Source organism: Erinaceus europaeus, chromosome 2 (assembly GCF_950295315.1).
Source record: "Erinaceus europaeus chromosome 2, mEriEur2.1, whole genome shotgun sequence".
Taxonomy (NCBI): domain Eukaryota; kingdom Metazoa; phylum Chordata; class Mammalia; order Eulipotyphla; family Erinaceidae; genus Erinaceus; species Erinaceus europaeus.
The window spans coordinates 121,060,464-121,079,480 of NC_080163.1; the positions used below are offsets into that span (position 1 = coordinate 121,060,464).

General features: G+C 56.8%; 1 protein-coding gene across 15 annotated transcripts in view; it reads right to left on the bottom strand.

Moving 5' to 3' along the window:
• The window catches only part of GSE1 (Gse1 coiled-coil protein), a 392,245-nt gene that overhangs the window by 40,056 nt on the left and 333,172 nt on the right, over positions 1-19,017 (bottom strand). For 2 of the 15 annotated variants that reach the window (XM_060185074.1, XM_060185071.1), the window contains exon 1: positions 9,222-9,480. The exons of 11 other annotated variants lie outside the window; for them this stretch is intronic. In XM_060185074.1, coding sequence (XP_060041057.1) covers positions 9,222-9,228 — 7 coding nt within the window. In that variant the 5' untranslated portion in view covers positions 9,229-9,480. Of the gene's footprint in view, positions 1-9,221; positions 9,481-10,517; positions 10,539-11,231; positions 11,353-19,017 lie in introns of those variants that run through there. 2 more of the 15 variants (XM_060185075.1, XM_060185072.1) reach the window with 2 other exon arrangements.

Sequence of the window (19,017 nt, forward strand, 5' to 3'; positions counted from 1 at the left end):
ACAGGCAGAGCAGCCTGCCAAGCAGAACTGTAGTGGCAGAAGGTCCCAGCAAAAGGCCTGCACCCTGACCACAAGCAGAGAGGAGGGCTGGGGGTAGGGAAGGGAAAAGAGAGGAACAGGTAGGCAGGAGAGGGAGGAAGGTAGCAAGGAGAGGAGGAAGGTCAGCTCTCGCCTAGGAGACCCTCTGGGGTGCAAGGAGAGACAGGGCGGCTTGTTTTATGGAAGGGCTCCCTCTCCAGTGCAGACCTGTCAATCAGTGGTTTATAAAGTGCCAATGGGGAGCTGAAGGCAGGAGTTTAGAAGAGCAGAAAAGTGTTTGTGAGAAACCCAGCTGGGAGCAGGGGAACCCACCGCCAGAGCTGCAACCACAGGCCGAGCAAGGCTCCAAGTTAATTTGGGGGTCACCATGAACCCCAAGTGGGTTTGGCAGGAGCCAGCTAATACACTCCCTCCTGGAGCTGCAGTCCTGCAAGGAGGGCTCACTCAACAGCATCCTGCCCCCCAGTGCAGCATCAGAGAAGGGGAGCTGTGAGGGGGAGGGCTGAATCTGGGACCCAGAACAGGTTGCTGAGTTAAGGAAGAGTCGCCGGCATGGTGTCGCTAGGTGCAGCGAAGGCAGAGTGGATGCACACAAAGCACCTGGCATGGGGCTCCACACAGGCTGGGGGACACCAGGAGGAAACCTGGGGTCCCCAGTCACCCTGGCAATGGCTTGGGGAGGGTGCTTGGCCTCCCCCGCCCCCAACAGCTTAGGGCTCAGGTTCAAGGCGACAGACAGTGGAGTCCCCAGGTGCTGGCGGAGGGAAGGAAGTCAGGCAACAGATGGCAGCGACATTTGATGGCGATTATTCTAAGCGGCTGCGTCTGGAGGAGCTGGGCTGGCAGATGAAGGGCTGGAGCAGGAGGGGGCATGGGGGGCCACTCGGGAGGGGTTGGGGAGCACAGCGGGGAAGCAAGCAGTCAGTGAGACAAAAGGCAGCCGGGACTGGCAGGGGCAGGGACAGGCAAGCCCAGGGTTTCTACACTCCCATAGAGAGGTCAGCACCAAGAGGGACTGCTCTGCCCAGGGTGTCACATTTGTCCATGTAACTCTGACCTCCCCTCCCCCCCCCAGCAGATGGGCTCAGCCAAGGTGCCCACAGTCCCAGAGCTCAGCAGTGACAGCAAAGAGCTGATCCCTGCAGACCCGCTATACCTCTACCCTTCTGCATTAGAGGGTCTGTGGGGGCCTCAAGCTCAGGAGCTCCTCACACTTCCTCTGCAAGGAAGTCTCTTACTCCGTTCTACTCTACAAAGAAGTAAACTGAGTCTGAAGTCTCTTACTCCGTTCTACTCTACAAAGAAGTAAACTGAGTGGTCTGGGAGGTGGCACAGTGATAAAGCTTTAGACTCTCAAGCATGAGGTCCCGAGTTTGATCCCCGGCAGCAGATGTGCCAGAGTTATGTCTGTTTCTTTCTCTCTGATCCTATCTTTCTCATAAATAGAAAAAAATCTTAAAAAAAAAAAAAAAAGTAAACTGAGGCTGGGATGTGAGCCTGGGGTTCCCGGCTACTGGAATGGGCATTTCTCTTTAAATATGAGAGAAGAATGCAAAGGACTCCCCTAAGCAGGGGTCCCCACACACATGGAGCACCCACTTTCTAGCTGGAACCATGAGAATCCCAGCTGGCACAGAGCCCTGGAGTGGGAGCCGCCAAGGTCTGGTCTTGGGATGTCCCCTACCTCCCACCCCCCAACCCTGAACTCCTATCTTCTGAAGTCACCAAGGCCCAGGTGCCAACCTCAGGGTGGTACTCTGTTAGCCCAGGCAGCCAAGCTAACCAGGTCAGCTCCAAGCAGAGCCTGACTCACAAAAGAAGCCTTTGAGTGGACTCTGGAGACTTGGGGTACAGGAAGCAGTGGGGTTGGGGGTGTCCAGTGGGGTGTAAGGTCCCAGAGGAGAGTAACCCTAGCCAGCTAGGAAGGGCTCCAAGTTTCGATGGAAGGGCAGGCCAAGGGCCAGGAGCAAAGGGGGCCTGAGCCAGAAGGGCAGGGGTCAAGGCCAGGTCCCTCCTCGGAGTAGACACGACCTGATAAGGGCTGGACTTGGAGAAGCAGTGGGAAGAGGAAACACAGGCCTGACAACCCCCACTTCCTGCCCTGTCCTGGCAGGAAACAGGCTGAAATCCAGGAATTGGGATGATGAACCAGGTCCTGTCATAGCCCTCAGGTAACAGAAGCTGGAGAGGGAGAGCATTTGACCTCTAGGACAGAGGGTGGTGGACAGAAGTTCTCTTTATCATATTCCCAGTCATAGGGCTACAGAGCAAGGGTGAGAGAAACATAAGCCACATCTTCCCGAGGCTCTCAGCCCACCGGATTCCACATGGAAGGGCAACACCCATATCCCTGTCTTGCCCATAACCCCAGGGAGGCTAAGCCACCCTGTATGGTTGGCCAGAGAACCAGCCAGGAGAGGGGTTTCCAGCTTGGCTTACACTCAGCTTCAGTATGTGTGTTGCGGGGGGGGGAGGGGATATGAGGGCGGCCTCCCTTCTCAGGCCTGTGTATGGACTAAGCCTCAGTTTCCCTGTATACTATGGATGAAGTTAACTGAATATATCCCAGCAGATAGACAATACCTTAAAGCAAGACATTTCAAGTCCAAACAAAGACTTTCCAGTTTAGTTTCCCGTGAAATATCAGAAGCCATGTCATTTGAGAGTGGTGACTGAAGTTTGCCCCAAAAGTCTGCAGGCTGCCAGAGTCCCCACCACTCCCTACTGTCTCAGTGGGGTTAATAAACATACAGGGCCAGGACTGCAGCTGAGACAGCAGCAATGTCCTCACCCCATGCAATCCATCACCACCACCCCAACCCCGAGGGTGTGTGACTTTGGCCCTCAGGTCCAGTTCAACAGCAGGCAGATCTTGTTTGCACCAAGGCCAGTTCAGCCAAGCCACTGCCTGCCTGATCTGATAAAATGTCTTTTGCTTTTGCAAAAAGGCCCCTTTCTCAGGGTAGTTTCAAGAGGCAGGCCAGACTCTCTCCCTAGAAAAACAAAACAACCCACATTTAGTTTTTCCAAGTTCTCAGGAACCCACCTGCAAACACTGATGAAAGAAACCCACGGCACAGAACTCCTAACACCCTCAGAGAGCTGTCCTTCCCCTGAGCCAGCCAGTCCTCCAGGTAACACTGGAACGTGAGTGAAAGAACCTCTAATAGAATGGAAGAAACCTCTCTGAGTTCCGAAGAAGGTGTTTCATCACCAGTTCAGGCATCAGTTTCAAAGCCCCACACCACCATGTCAGAACCTAGCAAACACCCTACCAGAACAAAAAATTGACTGCCCTACGGCCAAAAGAGGCCTTGGAACCAGGCCACTGGGGCAAAGTCAGAAGAATTTCAAACCGGCCACAGGTCAATCTGCTGACTGCCCAGCTCTCAGTCATCTGAGCCTCCTGTGGCCTCCGTTCACAACACACCCACAACTGCTCCCACCAGGAGTCTCCAGACTTTGAAACCAACCTCCAAGGACCCCATGGCAAAAAGCAGCTGAATTTACACAGAGATTAGAGCACACAAGCATCACAAAAACCTCCTCTGGCTGAGCACTGTTCTCCAGCAGAGCAGTGGGTGCCCCATTAGCTAGAAGTGGCCAGGTCTGGGTGCCCTACAGTCTGAAGCATCAGTTGGGGAGCCCAACACCCCCTGTAAGCCCCACTGGAGAAAGCCTAAGTTGCTCCTGAGACCCACCAGACCAGTGAGTGAAAATCAAGTGTGCCCTGCCAGGCGGGCTCAGCCCAGCCCCTTCAGTCCTACAAGATATTTATTTAAGTGGGAACCTCAAGATGCAAAAAGCCGGCCATGGTGTTAAAAAAAAAAAAAAGAGAGGCCTGGAAGCTGGGAGATATCATAGTGGTTATGCAAAAGACTTCAGTGCTCAAAGCCCTGATGTGGCAGGCTCGATCTCTAGTACCACCAGAAGCCAGAGCCGCGCAGAGTTCTGGTTATCTCCTCTCTCACAGACAGGCCTTAAAAAAAGCAAAGGAAGGGCAGGTGGACCAGTCCTCCCCAGTGTGCACAGGGGTGAGAGGACCACCAGCTCCAGGGTCCCAGGGATGCCAAGCCCCTCCAGTGTTCCCAATTCCCACCTGCTTCAGCATTTCAGCTGTATTGGTGCTCCGAGCCTAGCCTGGCTGTCTCCCTGTCTCATCCAGCTTATCCTACGAGTAGGAAAAACCCTGTGCACCATATGCAAAATCGACAAAAAGGCTCAAAGATGGGTTGGCTCTACCCTGGGTGAAAGCAGAACTTTCAAGCAGGTGGGGTATTCTCTCCCCAGGTTGTGAGCAGAGCCAGGGTGGCATGGGGGGAGGTGGTAGAGTCTAGGGGTTCAGATTTTCTTCCTTCCCTTTAAGAACCAGCTATCAGATGCCCCGTGGCTGGTATAAGGACCCCTCCCCCACACTGATCTCCTGCTAGTGGTTAACTGAGAGCACTACCATTAGTAGGGGAGCAGCCCCTCCCTAAGTTAGTGAGATCAAACAGGCCACCAGTTCTATGCTCCCCATGGGAACAGTGCTCTCAGGACTACTCAGAACCTCCAGACAGTGATAGAGACAGGCACTCCCTGCCTCCTTCCCCCAGGTCCTAGGAGTGCACTTATGCACCACCCCCCCAACCCCCGTTTTTCTGCATGACATACAGATTTTCCTCTGGGATGGCTTAACCTGTCCTGCATCAACACTGAGACCAGAGTTCCCCGATTTGCTCCTCACCCCCATCTCTAAATTTTGTGTATATCCCCCACCTTTTCCAGCTGGCTTGTCCTCCCAAACAGCTCAAATTGAAGTTCTGGATGCTCAAATTGAAGTCTCAGTGAAAAAAAAAAAAAAAAGCCCTGGCAGGAAAACCCTGTGCTAAGCAGTGCTCCCAATCCCCAGAAGCCCAAGCAGAGCCAGCACCTGGCTACTTCTATTGTACAGATGAGGAAACTGAGGCCAGTTGGCAGTGCCCCTAAGCCGACTAAGTCCCCAGCGTTACTTGTGAGTAGCTGGCACATCTGGCCTACATTACATCATCTTGAAAGACCCCAAGGTTCAGCTGTTTGCAGACAGGAAAATAAGTATGCGGGAGGGAGGGCCCGAGTCACCGATGGGTACAATAGCCACTAAAGCCGCTACAACACGCAACTCCACCCGCCAAGGTCAAGCTCTCCAGCCAGAGCTCGAAGACTTGGCCAGGGACCCAGGAGCACCCAAACCATTTTACACCTGAAGGTTCCTTCAGGAGAAGGCTTGTGGAACACCTGGGTCAGGTAAGCAGACACCTTTGGGATTTCACCCCAGTGACCTGGTGATGGCACCCTGGGAAGTCATGCATGTCTCCCATTTCTCCACTGCCTGTCCCCAGCCCAGTTCTGAGGAACTGTCTGGCAGACCACAACAGCCAGTTCTGGGACAAAAAGGGCACACTGCTTCCCAGTTGAGACCCACTAAGGCACCAGCAGTCCCAGCCCTCCCCCAGAAGCATCTCAAGCTCCTCTTTTATACACTATCATGGGGGGGGGGGGCGGCAGCAAAGGTGTGTAAAAAAGAACTGTCTGGGGGCACCCCTACAGATCTGGGCTTAAGGGATCACAGTTACGGCTTAGTGACTGAAACCCAGCCAAAAATGAGACTCCTGGCCCAAAGGCATCTGGCTCCCAAGCCTTCTCCCTTCCCCAGCAACCCAAGACCCACCAGGATCCCCCACAAAACCTGAGGTCAAGCAACTCTGGCTGGGCCCCTTCCCTCCAGCAGGCTGCTCTCACTTCTCCTTGTTGCTTCCCCTTGAACTTGGACAGTGATCAGGGCATGGGGAGGGAGTGGCAGTGGACCACAGGGAAGCCTAGGGAGTGAAGCCAACTGGAGAGGTCCAGGAGGAAGCAGCTGAGAGGGGACAGGAGCAGGACTACATGATCTCCTCTGCTGGTGGTCCACCTGGGGGTTGGAAAGGCAACCCCAACCTTATATGCCTGCATTCTAGTAGGTAAGCAAAAAAGACTTGAGATGTCACCTCCCAGCCCTGACCTCAGTTGGGGGAGAAAGGCCACTGTGGATAATGAGGCTGGAGCCTCCACACCACCAAGGGCCAGAGGGGAGAGACTCAAGCCGGATGGCTCACCCTCAGTGCAAAGGCCAAACTGAACCCCCTCCCAATCCCTGCAAGTTAAGAAAACAGCTCTGGGCACACTGGGCAAGGGGGGGCAGGTTGGCCTGCAGTTTTGGAAGCTGTGTGTTGCCATAACAGAGATAATTAACATGCTACCAGCCACCCCCAGTCTGGGGTGGACTTCGAGTAACCCAGGCTGGGAATTCCAGGCCTTCGTAGGGGCCAGGAAAAACCGGCCATGCTGGCTGGCTCCACAAGCCCCTGCGAGTTCCTGGGACAAGGAGAAGGGGAGCAGCCTGGTCTTGCTGATCTGCTTTCTTCTGGAGAAGTCAGAGGAATTGGGCTTTCCAGCAGGGGTGTGTGTGTATTGGGAGGGGGAGTTTTCCTTCTTTAGATAAAGAAGGATGGACTAAAAAGGTCAGGGAGGGGTAGTAAGGGACTCTGAGCTGGAGAGGTCATACTTGAAGGCACAGGAACCTGGTTTGCCATGGAGTGGCGCTGTGTAGACCTGACTCCGCTTCCCCTGGCAGGAGAGGCCAGGCCCAGGGGCCCAGGGGCCAGAAGCTTCTGCTCAGAAACCACAGGCTCTCCAGGATCCACAGCCTTGTAACTTCCCCCAGAGACAAGGAAGTTGCCCGCAGGCAGAGGGGGCAGTTTTGCAAAGGCCCTTGGGGGTGGGGTGGGAGGAACTTCCAAAGGGTCCATCCACCCCTTGCTGCAAGCTCAGGGCCTCAGACATTCTGCCTATTAATGAGCAGATCCTCAGCTCAGCCCGGTAGCTGAAACCACCTGGGAGAACTCACCAGGCTGTAGCTTTACTGGAGAGGCCCTGCCAGTAGCTGTTTTAGGGGGAAAAAGTTGGGGCTTTGGGATTTGCTCAGTTAGGGAAACAGAACTTGGAAGTATGGTTAGACCCCAGCACCCACATGCTTAGTGGTGCTCTGAACACCTCCCTCATCAAAACAAATAAGTTATTACGTTGTGTGTGTCGGAGGTGGCTACAAACAATCACAATCAACTGATAAACCGCAATGCCAGAAGTCTTCTCCAACAGGTCAGGGCCTGTACCATGTTTGGAGCCTGGCCTGGCCTGGAGGAAAGGACCGTGCCTGGAACCAGGACAGCCTCCCCACCCCTACCCCCAAGGCGGGGCTGACCCTAGGTCGCAGGATGGCTGCTCACCAGCTCCAGACGGGGGTTGTCTCCACACTCACCCCACCCAGCTCCAGCCTCTACTCCTGCTGTGAGTGCTGGGTTTAGGGCCACACTCCCTTCTCCCTAGGACTGAGCGTCTGAGATGTCACTCTAGACTTGGTGCAGCTGCTTGGCAGAGCCAGACCCGCCAAGCAACTGAGTGCACCTGGGCGGGGTGGCGACTCCTCGGCACAGCATAGCCGCAGCTGCGATGACACACGGCAGCCAGTCAGAGCCTGCGCCCTGGGTCTCTCACCTGTGGCGTGGCCGGCTGAGTCAGGCGGTCCCTGCAGGCGGAGGCGGCCCATAAACCCGGTGAGCAACGCTGGGCCAGCCTCAAGTAACACGAAGAGGCCTCCCAGAGAGAGGAGTTTGCTCACCTTGGGTCCCTCTGCTCCCGCAGAAGGCAGGTGGGAGCAGAACCCCAGGGGGAAAGGGCACAACAACCAGCCAGGGGACACTTTTCAAAATGCCCCAGGGAGCCCTCCTGGCCACCCCCCCCCCCCCCGGAAATCGGCTTAGGCAAGAGCCAGCTACAACTGGCCTTTTGTTCCAGAGCCTTTCACAGAAGGATCCCTCCCCACCCCCTTCTTCTTCGGGTGGTCCCGCTTTGTGTTTCCAAACCCCAACCTGTGTGGGCCCCAGATAAGGCGCTGCAGGGGTTAACAGGGGTTTAATGTATTTTAGACGCCCTTCCAAGACAAAGGCGAGTTTACAAAACAAGAGCCATAACGACTCCACTCCGGCAGGAATCCACCCCCCAGCTGGGGCCCGGCAGGTGCTTCCCGGCCGCTCAGCACAGACCTCTAAACTTGCAGCAGGGGCTCAGGCAAGCCCGCCCCCATAAGTGGGGAGTGTGCGGAGCATCGCTCCTCCCATCTGTGTCTGGAGCTGCGGCCACATACTCCCTAGTGCCCCCCTATGCCAAACGCAGACCTCCGAGGGGAAGTGGGAAGGGGCGCGGGGAGGCGCGCCCAGCTCCCACTCCGCCTCCACGAAGAGAATTTAATTAGCTTGCTGGAGAGGCGGCGGGCGGGCGGCCGAGGAGGTGTCTCTGTGCTGCAATATAATTGAATCGGCTCCACTCGGTCGGGCCACTAGCCGCCCATCCGCACGGCCGCTGGGCCCGGGAGGGCTGGGGGCGGGGAGGCGCATTCAGGCGCAGCAGGAAGGGCCGGGGAGAGAGAAAGGGCAGCGCGAGAGAGTTGGGGGGGGGGCAGATGCCGTAGTCCGCCCCCCCCCCAGCCCCCGAGACCGGGGCAGCCATCTTCAGCAAGAGAGACACCGAGGCTTCAACCCGCGAGCCGCCGGCGGGGAGGTGCAGAGCCCCGGGGAGAATGGCGCCGGGGTCGGAGCCGCGGGAGGGAGGCGGCAGCTCCGCGCCCCGCCCCCCCCCCCGCAGCGAGGGGGCAGGGAGCCAGACAGAAACCCCCAATCCCGAAGCCCCAGCCAGCGAGCACCCCCCCGCCCCACCCCCGGCACCTGCAGCGGGGGCGCACAGTCGCCCCCCTCGCGGGAAAGTTTTCATTCAGGCTGCGGAGTGGGCACAGCCCCTCCAGCGCCCCCCCAGCCCGCGGGGCCCGCGACACCCCCGTATGCGCGCACTTATGCGCCCCTCGCCGGACTCAGCCACCGAGCCCCGAGTCCCCGCCGAGAGCCAGGCCACCCAGGCCACGACCCGGGGGAGGCCGGGGGGCGGGGGGAGGGCTTTGGGTCGCCCTCCTGCCCGCCCGGCTTTTATCGCAGCTCACACTCGGGCGAAGTTGCCCTGGAGCCGTTGGCGGCCGCCCCCGCTGTGCCCGCGAACTTGGAGGAGGCAAGTAGGGCGGGTGAGGGGGGAGGAGAGGCCGGGGACCCCCCCCCCCCAGCCCCGTGCGGCGCGCTCACCTTTCATGCCAGGGCCCCGCAGCTCCGCCTCGGCTGACACATGCTGGAGCCACCGTCGCCCAGTGTTTGTCTAAACTGCTTATCTCACCCGGGGCTGCTCGGCGGCGGTGGCTGCGGCTCGGGCCCGCTGGGGAGGTGGAGCTTCCGGGGCCGCCGCCAAGAAACACCTGCTGCTGTTGCCGCCGCCGAGGACACACCCAAGCGCAACGCCGCCCACTCCCAGGCCACTGGCTCGCTCCCGGCTCCCTGACCTCAGCCAGCGGGAGGTGTCGGGTTTCAGCCGCAAACACACACGCGCGCGCACCGACGGGCGACCGGGTACACCCGGCGCGGACACACGCCCCTCCCCTGCATGGCCGGTCAGGTGAGCCGAGGACACGAGCAGGTAGGGTCAGTGCCACCTTCGTGCTCCCAGGAGCCAGTGGCTCCACGGCTGAGGGACCCGTGATACCTCGGTGTCCAGGACGTTTCCCTGGGCCTCAGAAGGAGGGGGGCAGAGCTCGTGCACGCTTCCCGGGCGCTGAGCACAGTGTCTGCCACAAAGCAGGCCCAGTCATGGACGAACGGATAAACTCAGTGTTCTGGAGGCCTTGGGGGTGGGGCAGCTTATCTTGGAGGCCGGGTGCGAGCTGGGAGATGGGGGGGCAACACAAGACAAGGTGTATGCTTTTACCACCCCCACCCGCAATGCGTGACCTTGACACCCCAACTGGAAAAAGTTAAACGTTAAGCACTCGGGCCTGTGTGCCTCCTTCCCCAAATCCTATTGGAGAAACCCCCCCACACGCACTCCCGCCCCGTTTTAAGTAACTTTTGGTAAGGCCAAGAAGGAGAAGCGGGGAGGGTGGGTGTCAAGGGGGAAGGAGGGGTCTTTAAAGTACCCACGTCCCAGCGGCGGAGTCTATGGAGGCGCCGCTCCACCAGGGGGATCATTAAGTAGCTGGGGTTGCGGTCAGAGGCGAGGCCGCCCGCCTCCAGAAACTGGCACGACCCACTGAGCCTGCGGCCCCAGAGCAGCGCCTCCTCATTCCTGCCCCCCACCCCACCCCACCCTACCTCACCCAGGCACTTGACAGACTGGAATGACTCAGGGAGCGTCCTGAAATTCCTGGGCACCCACAGGCGGCAGGAAGAGCGATGGCTGGCCCCAGCCTCCCGGCCCCCCAGTCCGGCTCCGCCCCGCCCCCACCGGCGCCGGGGGAGGACTAGCGGCTGGCAAGCCCACCCCCCGCGCCGCGGCTCCAGGAAGCGCGGGGTTAATGGGGAAGGTCCGGTTCCGGCGCCCTGGGCACTGACCCCGCGTGCGCCGAGAGCAGTAGCGGGGCTCCGATGCTCCCGGGTCTCTCCCTGCACGTCCTCTTTGGAAACCCCTCTCATCTCCTGCTTCAATACTTCTGAGCCTGGAGGCAAACCCGTATCTCCCTCTCGCTCCCCCCGCGGCTGACCGAGCGCAGCGCTGCGGGTTTCAACTTTCTGCCCCAGGTGCCAGCCCGCTCTCCTGCCAGCCCCAAACCTGCCCCGGGACATGCCCGCGCTGCGCTTGGCAGGAGCGCACGCTGCCGTCCCCGCGGGCCCAGTCTCCTCCGCCTCCCTCCTTCCCTCCCTCCTGCTCCCTCCCTGCGCCAGCCCGGATTGCGACGGGAGGGAGCGCTGGGCTCCTGCCACCCCCCATCCATCTGTTCCCGATGACGCTGGCGGGCCCGGAGCATTCGGGGCCCGCGCCAGCGCGGAGCAGAACCCGCCTGCGTGCCCTCCGGGGGATGAGGGGCAGGGCCCTGCTGGGCGCCCCCAGGCCACCCACTCCGCTTCTCGGTCTTTGATCGAGCGCACGCCGGGGCTAGGGAGTTAGGGGCGCTTGTGGGTGGGCCCCCAAGCCTTGCACAAGGCTCCTGGCTGACCACAAACGAAAAAGGAAACGGACCGGCGGGGCTGGCTGTGTGTGTGTGTGTGTGTGTGTGTGTGTGTGTGTGTGTGTGTGTGTTGTTGTTGTTGTGTGTTACTGGCTCCTACCTGCGGGCGCCTGCAGGTCCTGGCACCGCGCCGGCGTGGGGGTGTGCTTCCCCTTCCCCCGCCGTGCTCCGGGCTGCGCCTCCCTCCCGCGGGCCTCGGCCTTGGCCCGGTGCTTTAATTTACGCACCACACGGTGTCTCCGCAGCGCGCCTCCGGTAATTTACATCCAGCGGGCCCACCGCGATCCTCGCCGCCAGGGCGCGGGGGAGGGGGAGCCTCCAACTCCGCCGGGAGTCACGGGCCGGGAAGACAAGGAGGAGTCAAGAGACTCCAGCAACTGGTCTAGAGCCGTAAAAACAGAACCAAAAACCTCTGGGGCGGTTCCAATCCTTTCTCACCTGGATTACAGGCGGGGGGGGGGGGGGGTGGTGGTGGTGGTGGTAGCAACATGTAAATGAACAGCTCGCACCTGGCGGGGCCTCGCCTCCCGGCTTTGTCCCCGGGTCAAGACTCCGGAGCCCAACCCCCAGTCCCTCTCGCCCGGACGTGAGGCTGCGCCACATTTCCCTTCACCTCTTAATCTCTTTCCCGGGGTGGGGAAGGGGACGCGGGGGCCGTCAAGTTCATCCTCCCATTTGAGGTGGCCCACAAAAGCCAGTCCTCAAAACCTGCGGTGCGCCCAGTACGAGTTATCCTTTGGAGCAGTTTTGGAGTTTAGTAGGTCCCTCTTCCACAGACATCTGGTTCCTTGGGGCTTCCTGATGGGTGGTCCGTACCCACTTCGCTTGGGAGAAAGTGGAGGCAGAGAGCTGCCGGAGGTCACGTGCACACCGCTGACCTGGGAATGGTGCCCGGCGGGCGGGGCTGACACCTGGAGCCACGACCTCCCTTCCCGTCCAGGCAGGACACCGCAGCGGACGCCGGGGGGCAGCAGCGAGCCGGCTGTGAGCGTCCAGGCCAGAAAATGCTGGCGGCCACCCGCCCGACTGGCACCGGGGAGATGGATGACACGCACTGTCAGCGTGCCCGCCCGAGGAAATTAGTAATCCAGGAGCACGGCCTCCGAGTTTAAGGGTGGGAATTGCTCTCCTCCTGCCCGCGCTCCTCGCTAACGAGGTTCGTAGCCTGACTCCTAATTTCCCACTGCCACTTAGGGCTCAGGCTGGCCGCCCTCCATTTCCCTGCAGGCTTGTTCCTCCTTCTCTCTCTCTCTCTCTCTCTCTCTCTCTCTCTCAGTGTGTGTGTGTGTGTGTGTGTGTGTGTCCTCGTGTGTGTCCTCTCTGCTCCTTGGCAGTTCCCTTTCCCCCACCTCTCCAACCAGCCTGGATAAAGGCTCCCTCCTTGGACCTCTTCTTCCCCCTTTCCCTTTGCCTGGAAACTGGACAGAGCAAGGAGGTAAGGGGTAAAAGGACCAGGTGTCAGGCCAGCCCTATATGGAGCCCTGGGGACACCTCCCAAGGTGAGGACACCTGCCCCTGACACTGCTATAGCTGGGGTCTTGTTTCATGGTCTTAGGGGTGACAGGCAGTATGTTGGGGTGACCCTGCCCAACTGCACTATGCCTTTTGGGGAACAGTGCAGGGGTCCCAGGGCCTCACCCAGCTAGGAGCACCTTACCTACTTGAATAGAACCCTACTAAACTTGACCCTGCCACCAGGAGCTGGAAGCTGTGAGCATGGCACTGCCAATGAAAGAGCCCTAGGTCAGGAGTCAGGCGGTAGTGCAGCGGGTGGTGCAAAGAGCAAGGACCCGTTAGGATCCCGGTTCGAGCCCCCAGCTCCTCACCTGCAGTAGAGTCACTTCACAGGCGGTGAAGCAGGTCTGCAGGCGTGTCTTTGTCTCTCTGTCTCCCCCTTCTCTTTCAATTTCTCTCTGTCTCTATCCAATAACAAATAAAAAAATTTTTTTTAAAAAGAGCCCTAGGTCAAAGATCACATCCAGAAAGAAAGAAATGACACTAACCTAGGAAGTATCTCTCTTTCTCTTCCACCCCCCCTCCCACACACAGACACACCCCAGGCTCCTTGGCCCCAGCCTTCCCCAGTGCAAAATTGAAAATGGAAGGCCAGGTCTCAGTATAAATGACACAAAAAGATATGGGGTGGGGGGAGAAGTATGTGTTGACAATGGTTGAGGCAGCAAGAATTGGGGAGACTAGAGGGTAGGTTTAGAACAATGCCAGGGAGTCGGGCGGCAGCACAGCTGGTTAAGTGCATGAGGCGCAAAGTGCAAGGACCAGCGTAAGGATCCCCTTTTGAGCCCCCAGCTCCGCTGGGCTCCCCACCTGCAGGGGACCGTGAAGCAGGTCTGCAGGTGTCTGTCTTTCTCTCCCCCTCTCTATATCTTCCCCATCTCTCTTGATTTCTCTGTCCTGTCCAACAACTTCAACATCAAGAACAATAATAATTACAGCAATAAATAATAAAAAAGAAGAACAATGCCATCACTAGCTCCCAGGCACCCTCTGGGACAGGTGAGGTCCCCAGGAAGGTAGGGCACCGCGCTGAGGCCCAGCACGGGTAATGGGGCCTGGATATGACCGACCCCCAGAAGCATGGAAAAGGACCCAGTGTCAGGCTTTGTTACCACGCACTTCTCTGTGGGGTCAGCAGGATGCACCTTCTAATAATGCCCCTGCCCCACCCCACCCCACATACCAGCTGTTCCTGGCATGTCTGTGCTGTCTATCATGCTGGCATTGGGGACTGGACTTTTGGTGCTGATGGGAAGGGGAGGTTGCTTCCACCAAGTAGCAGTAACTTGCAAAGGCTGCTAAGCTCCTGTTATGGAACCTCCCCTGGCTGCCCAGCTAGGTAACCCCCAATGAAGCCTAGCAAGGAGACAGAGTGAAGGGGTTAATGACGTGTTTCAGGGCAGACTCTCCCCAGGTCTGACCCAGATCTCAGACCTGGCAGCATTTCCCTCTAACGACCCACTACACATACAGCACAGGTCTCAAGAGGCTATTGGGTCTATTCTCACTTTCTAGAGTCCATCCTGAGGGCAGTGAGAACTACTATCTTTGGTGGTGGTAGTGGTGGTGGTGGGGTATGTGTGTGTGTGTGTGTGTGTGGGGGGGGTGTCCTACAGAGCCCAACCCAGGAAATTACCCCCAGGCTACCAACCCTGGGCATGGCACACTGGAAGAGGTGCCACTAGAGGGCACCAAAGGGCTGATGGGCAAGGGGATCTGCCCAGCTGCTTTTCCTCCTCAGCCCAGCCCTGCTTCTTGCAGATCCTCTTCCCAGCCAGCTATCACTGGCCCAGAAATCCTCTCCATTCTTCAAAGCCTGGCTTACATCTTATCTCTCCCAAGAAGGCTTTTCTCATCCAGCCTATGGAATTCATGTCTCCAGGCGCTGCCTCCTGGACCCAGATAGCATCTCCAGGGGCAGCAGGGCTTAAAATGACAGAAGGGGTGGGGGTGGGGTGAAGCTGTGAAATACAGATTCCCAGGCTCCCCACATGCTACTGTCCCAGCAGGACAGAGGAAAGAAAAAAAAAAACAGAAGGGAAAGAGATTGGTGTCTTGGCTGGGACCCTGCTCCTGTCACCAGGCGACCTCTGGGCAAATGTCATGCAGATATGCAGAGTAGAGAGTTGCTGGCTGGGTGGCATTGAAGGGAAAAGGAGAACAGCCTGCCCTCCTCCCCCCCTTCTCAGGGAGGAACCCCATTCCCCAGAGATGCCAGGGGATCAGGTTCAGACCTGCCCAGGGAAGCCCCTGCCACCGCACCATCTCTGCAGTAGCCAAGGTCACCTCCCGGTGAGGGGGGGGGCGTGGGGGGGTTGGGGGGGAGGACAAGGTTGCAGGAGTTTGCCTCTTCACCCCGGGCTGCCCCAACACTTCCTGGCCTTTTAGAGCCGGCCCCAAGCTGCACCCGCACACAGCTGCACTCCTTTACAATCAGTTAACAGCTGTTTTGCATAGATTTTCAATTCTAATTGCCTGGCTTTGTGCGCGCGGCGAGCCCTGGTGAATGGGGGAGCCGCGCGGCTCGCCGGCGGCGGGGAGGGGGCCCTCGAGAGGGAGTACAAGGAGCCAGTGTGCGCGGGCTGGCGGCAGGCATTTTTTTTTTCTCATCAGAAAGAATACCCCGGCCACTCATCACCCTAGTTCCTGCCGCGCCCCCCGCTTCCTTCCCCCGCCCCACAACCAGAACGATGCTCCCCGACCTCCTCTCACTTTGACCGGGGCTCCCCAACCAGGCACAGACACTGCACCCGGCGGGGGGCAGGGGAGCCCCTAGCAGCTCCGGAACTGCCACTGGAGCCAACTCTCCTCCCCCAGGCACCCCCCCTTCCCCCAGCCACCGCCTTCAAGCAGCCCCCGCCCCGACAGCCCCGCCCAGGCGCTCCAGTACCCAGATATGGGAAGCTAATTGGACAATAAAGTTGAGCAGCGAGGAAACACGCTCTCTGGAGACAGCTGGCATCTATAAAAGAGAAATATTTGCATTTAAAACCTTTAAACTTTCGACGACTGGGCCAGGCCATGGGGGAGGGGGACTAGAGGTGCTCGTACCCTGGAGGGGAGGCAGGGACTTCTGCATAGGGGTCCTGACTTTTCTGCCACCAGTGACCCCACCCCACGCTCCTGCTACACCCCTCCCACCCAGCTTACTAGATTCCTGTTCTTGCCAGAAATACAAATCCTCCAGCTTCCCCCTTCCCCAGGGGGCCCTGGCTAGAGGAGGAGGTGCAGGCATGGTAATGATGACCCTCTGGTAGCAGCATCCAGAGAAGACAGCCTGCAAACCAGCCTTTTAAACGAGCTTGGCCTCCTTCCTGATTCAGACCGCTCCCCACCCCCATTGCCCAGCAAGGAAAACGGGGTTCTGAAAAGCCACCAGCTTTCCAGGAGGACCCTGGCTGCTGCCTCCTCTTCCACCCTGCTTTCCACTTTCTTGCATGCCTGGCTCCCATTTTTCATATTTGAGAGAAACCTGGCCACATTCTCCTGCTGGCAAGATAGGAGATCTGAGGCAAGCTGAGAATATGCTCTGGAGTACTGAAATCACAGGCTGCAAATCCCACTCAAATCCTGGCTACCTGATCTGCCTGTTGGCTGGGGTCATGAGACAGCCAGTCCCCCCCTCCGCCCCGCCCCCAGATCTGCCACCTTGCAGGGCTGGGTGGAAAACTTCTGGGGTAGGGGTCTGGGGTTGGTGGAAAAAGGTGGCCAAAACATGGACCACAAACGAAAGTTTCAATGATGCCATTGAAACAAAACCCCTGGCCTCATTTGCGAATGTCAAGAATAAATCTGGTTAAGGATCATAGTTCGAGCCCCCGGCTCCCCACCTACAGGGGAGTTGCTTCACAGACAGTGAAACAGGTCTGCAGGTGTCTATCTTTCTCTCCCCCCCACCCCCCGCCTCTGCCTCTGCCTTCCCCTCCTCTCTCCATTTCTCTCTGTCCTAAGAACAGCATCATTAACAACAATAAAAAAACAACAAGGGAAACAAAAGGGAAAATAAATATTTAAAAAAGAGAGTAAATCTGGTCCTCAGTGCCACTTCTGTTCCCACTAGAAAGATGTTTCCACCGCACATGCCTTTAGGTTCACAATTGCACCACCCCAAGGAACCTGGCCTGGCCTTCAGGGACCTCCCTGAAGGGGCACTGTCCTTCCACTTACTTCCACTTTCTTGCTAAAGCACCACACTCTCTGCCCTGGGCCATTTCCCACCATCTCTTCCCAACAGGTTGTCTGAGGCATCTTTGCCTTAACCTCAAAGAATGGAATTTTCAAAATACATTAATAAACAGAGCTCTGGGCTTTAAAGGTGGCTCAAGGGTAGTATAATAGGGCAGATAGGAAGCAGATAGCAAGGAGGATTGGGGGCCAGGGCAGTAGCACACCTGGTTAAGCACACATGTTACCATGCACAAGGACCTGAGTTTGAGCCCCCATATCCTACCTGCAGGGAGGATGCTTCATTAGTGGTGAAGCAGGTCTGCAAGTGGTTTCTCTCTCTCCATCTCTATCTCTTCATCCTTCTCTCAATTTCTCTCTGTGCTATCCAATTTAAATATGTATGAAAAAGGAGGGGGTGGGGAGAAAGAAAGAAGGACCTGAAGGCAGAAGGTCCTCAGTTCTATGTCCAGCAGTGTGCTCTGCTTCACCTTTATTCATTAATTACTTTTCCAATCAGCCAGGAAATAGCTCAGCTAGAAGAGGGCATACTTTGCATGTATGAGGCCTTGGGTTAAATCCAATCTTACATATGCTGGAGCAATGCTCTGGTGTCTCTCTCTCTCTCTCTCTCTCTCTCTCATGAAATTTAAGGAAATAAATCATAAAGGGCCCAGCTGGTGATAGTACACCCAGTAGAGCACACATATTTCTATGGGGGGGAATCCAGGTTCAAGTCCCTGTTTTCTACCTATAGGGGGAAGTCTCAGGACCAGTGGAGCAGTGCTCCAAGTGTCTCCCCTTTTTTGTGTCTCTGCTTCTTTCCCTTTCTCTCAACCTCTATAAAAAAATAAGCCACTGGGAACTGGGGTCATATAGATACTGAGCCCCAGTGACAACCCTAGTGGAAAAAAGAAAAGAAATCATGAAACCAACTGCTCAGGGGATGAGGAAAAGAAAATTTCCTGAAGAAAAACCAGTGGTTATCCAATTGGAGAAATATTTTTTTAAAAAGTCCCTCCTCCCTGGAGGTCAGATAAATACACTATCTGAGGTCAGATAAATACACTATCTGTGCCTTTACCACCACCCCAATATTACTCAGTCACAAAAAGTTACAAAGAATCTAACACACTATGTATGACTGGATAAGCCCCGAAGAGTTCAGGATGAGTGAAAGAAGCAAGATGCAAAAGACCACACTGTCTCCTCTGAGTCTACTGTGGAAAATTCCAGAACAAGCAAACCCACAAAGAAAGAAAAGTATGAAGTGAGACAGCTCATGGTGGCGTGTATGTGTGGGGGAGGGGGTTTCCATATGGGGTGGAAAGAATATTTCAAGTCCAAATAGTGGTGGCAGCTGCAAAATTTTAGGAGCGAATGGAATATCACTCCATGGGTTTTGTTTATCTATCTATCTATCTATCTATCTATCTATCTATTTATTTGCCACCAGGGTTATCGCTGGGGCTCAGTACCAGTGCATGAATCCACTGATCCTGGTGGTCATTTCCCCTTTTTTCTTTCTTTCTTTTTTTGATAGGACAGAGAATTGAGAGAGGAGAGGGGAGACAGAGAGGGAAAGAGACTGAGATGCTGGCTGCAGACCTGCTTCACCACTTGTAAAGTGTCCGCCCTGCAGGTGAGGAGTGGGGGCAGAAACCCTGGTTCTTGCATGTGGACACTTAATCAGCTGCATCACCACCCACCTCCCTCAATGGGTTTCCTTTAAAAGGACTAATGTTTGACAGGCAAATTTCACCTTCATTACTTATTTTTTAGTAATGAGAGAAAAAGGAGAGAGTAAGAGAACCAGAGCTTCACTCTGGCACATGCAACACCAGGGATTAAACTTGGGACTTTATACTTAAGAGTCCAATGCTTTAACCATTGTACCACCTTCCTGACTTCTCACCGTCTTTAAATTTTTTGAAGTTTTGTTTATTTAGAGAGGGAGAGGGAGAGAGAGAGAGAGAGAGAGAGAGAGAGAATTAAAGAGATCACAGTACTGAAGCTTCTTTCAATGTTGTGGGGGCTGGGCTCAAACCTAAGTCATGCACATGGCAAATCACCTTCCTTCTTTAAAAAGATTCTAGTGGGGAGTCGGGCTGTAGCGCAGCGGGTTAAGCACAGGTGGTGCTAAGCACAAGGACCCGCATAAGGATCCTGGTTCAAGCCCTGGCTCCCCACCTGCAGGGGAGTCGCTT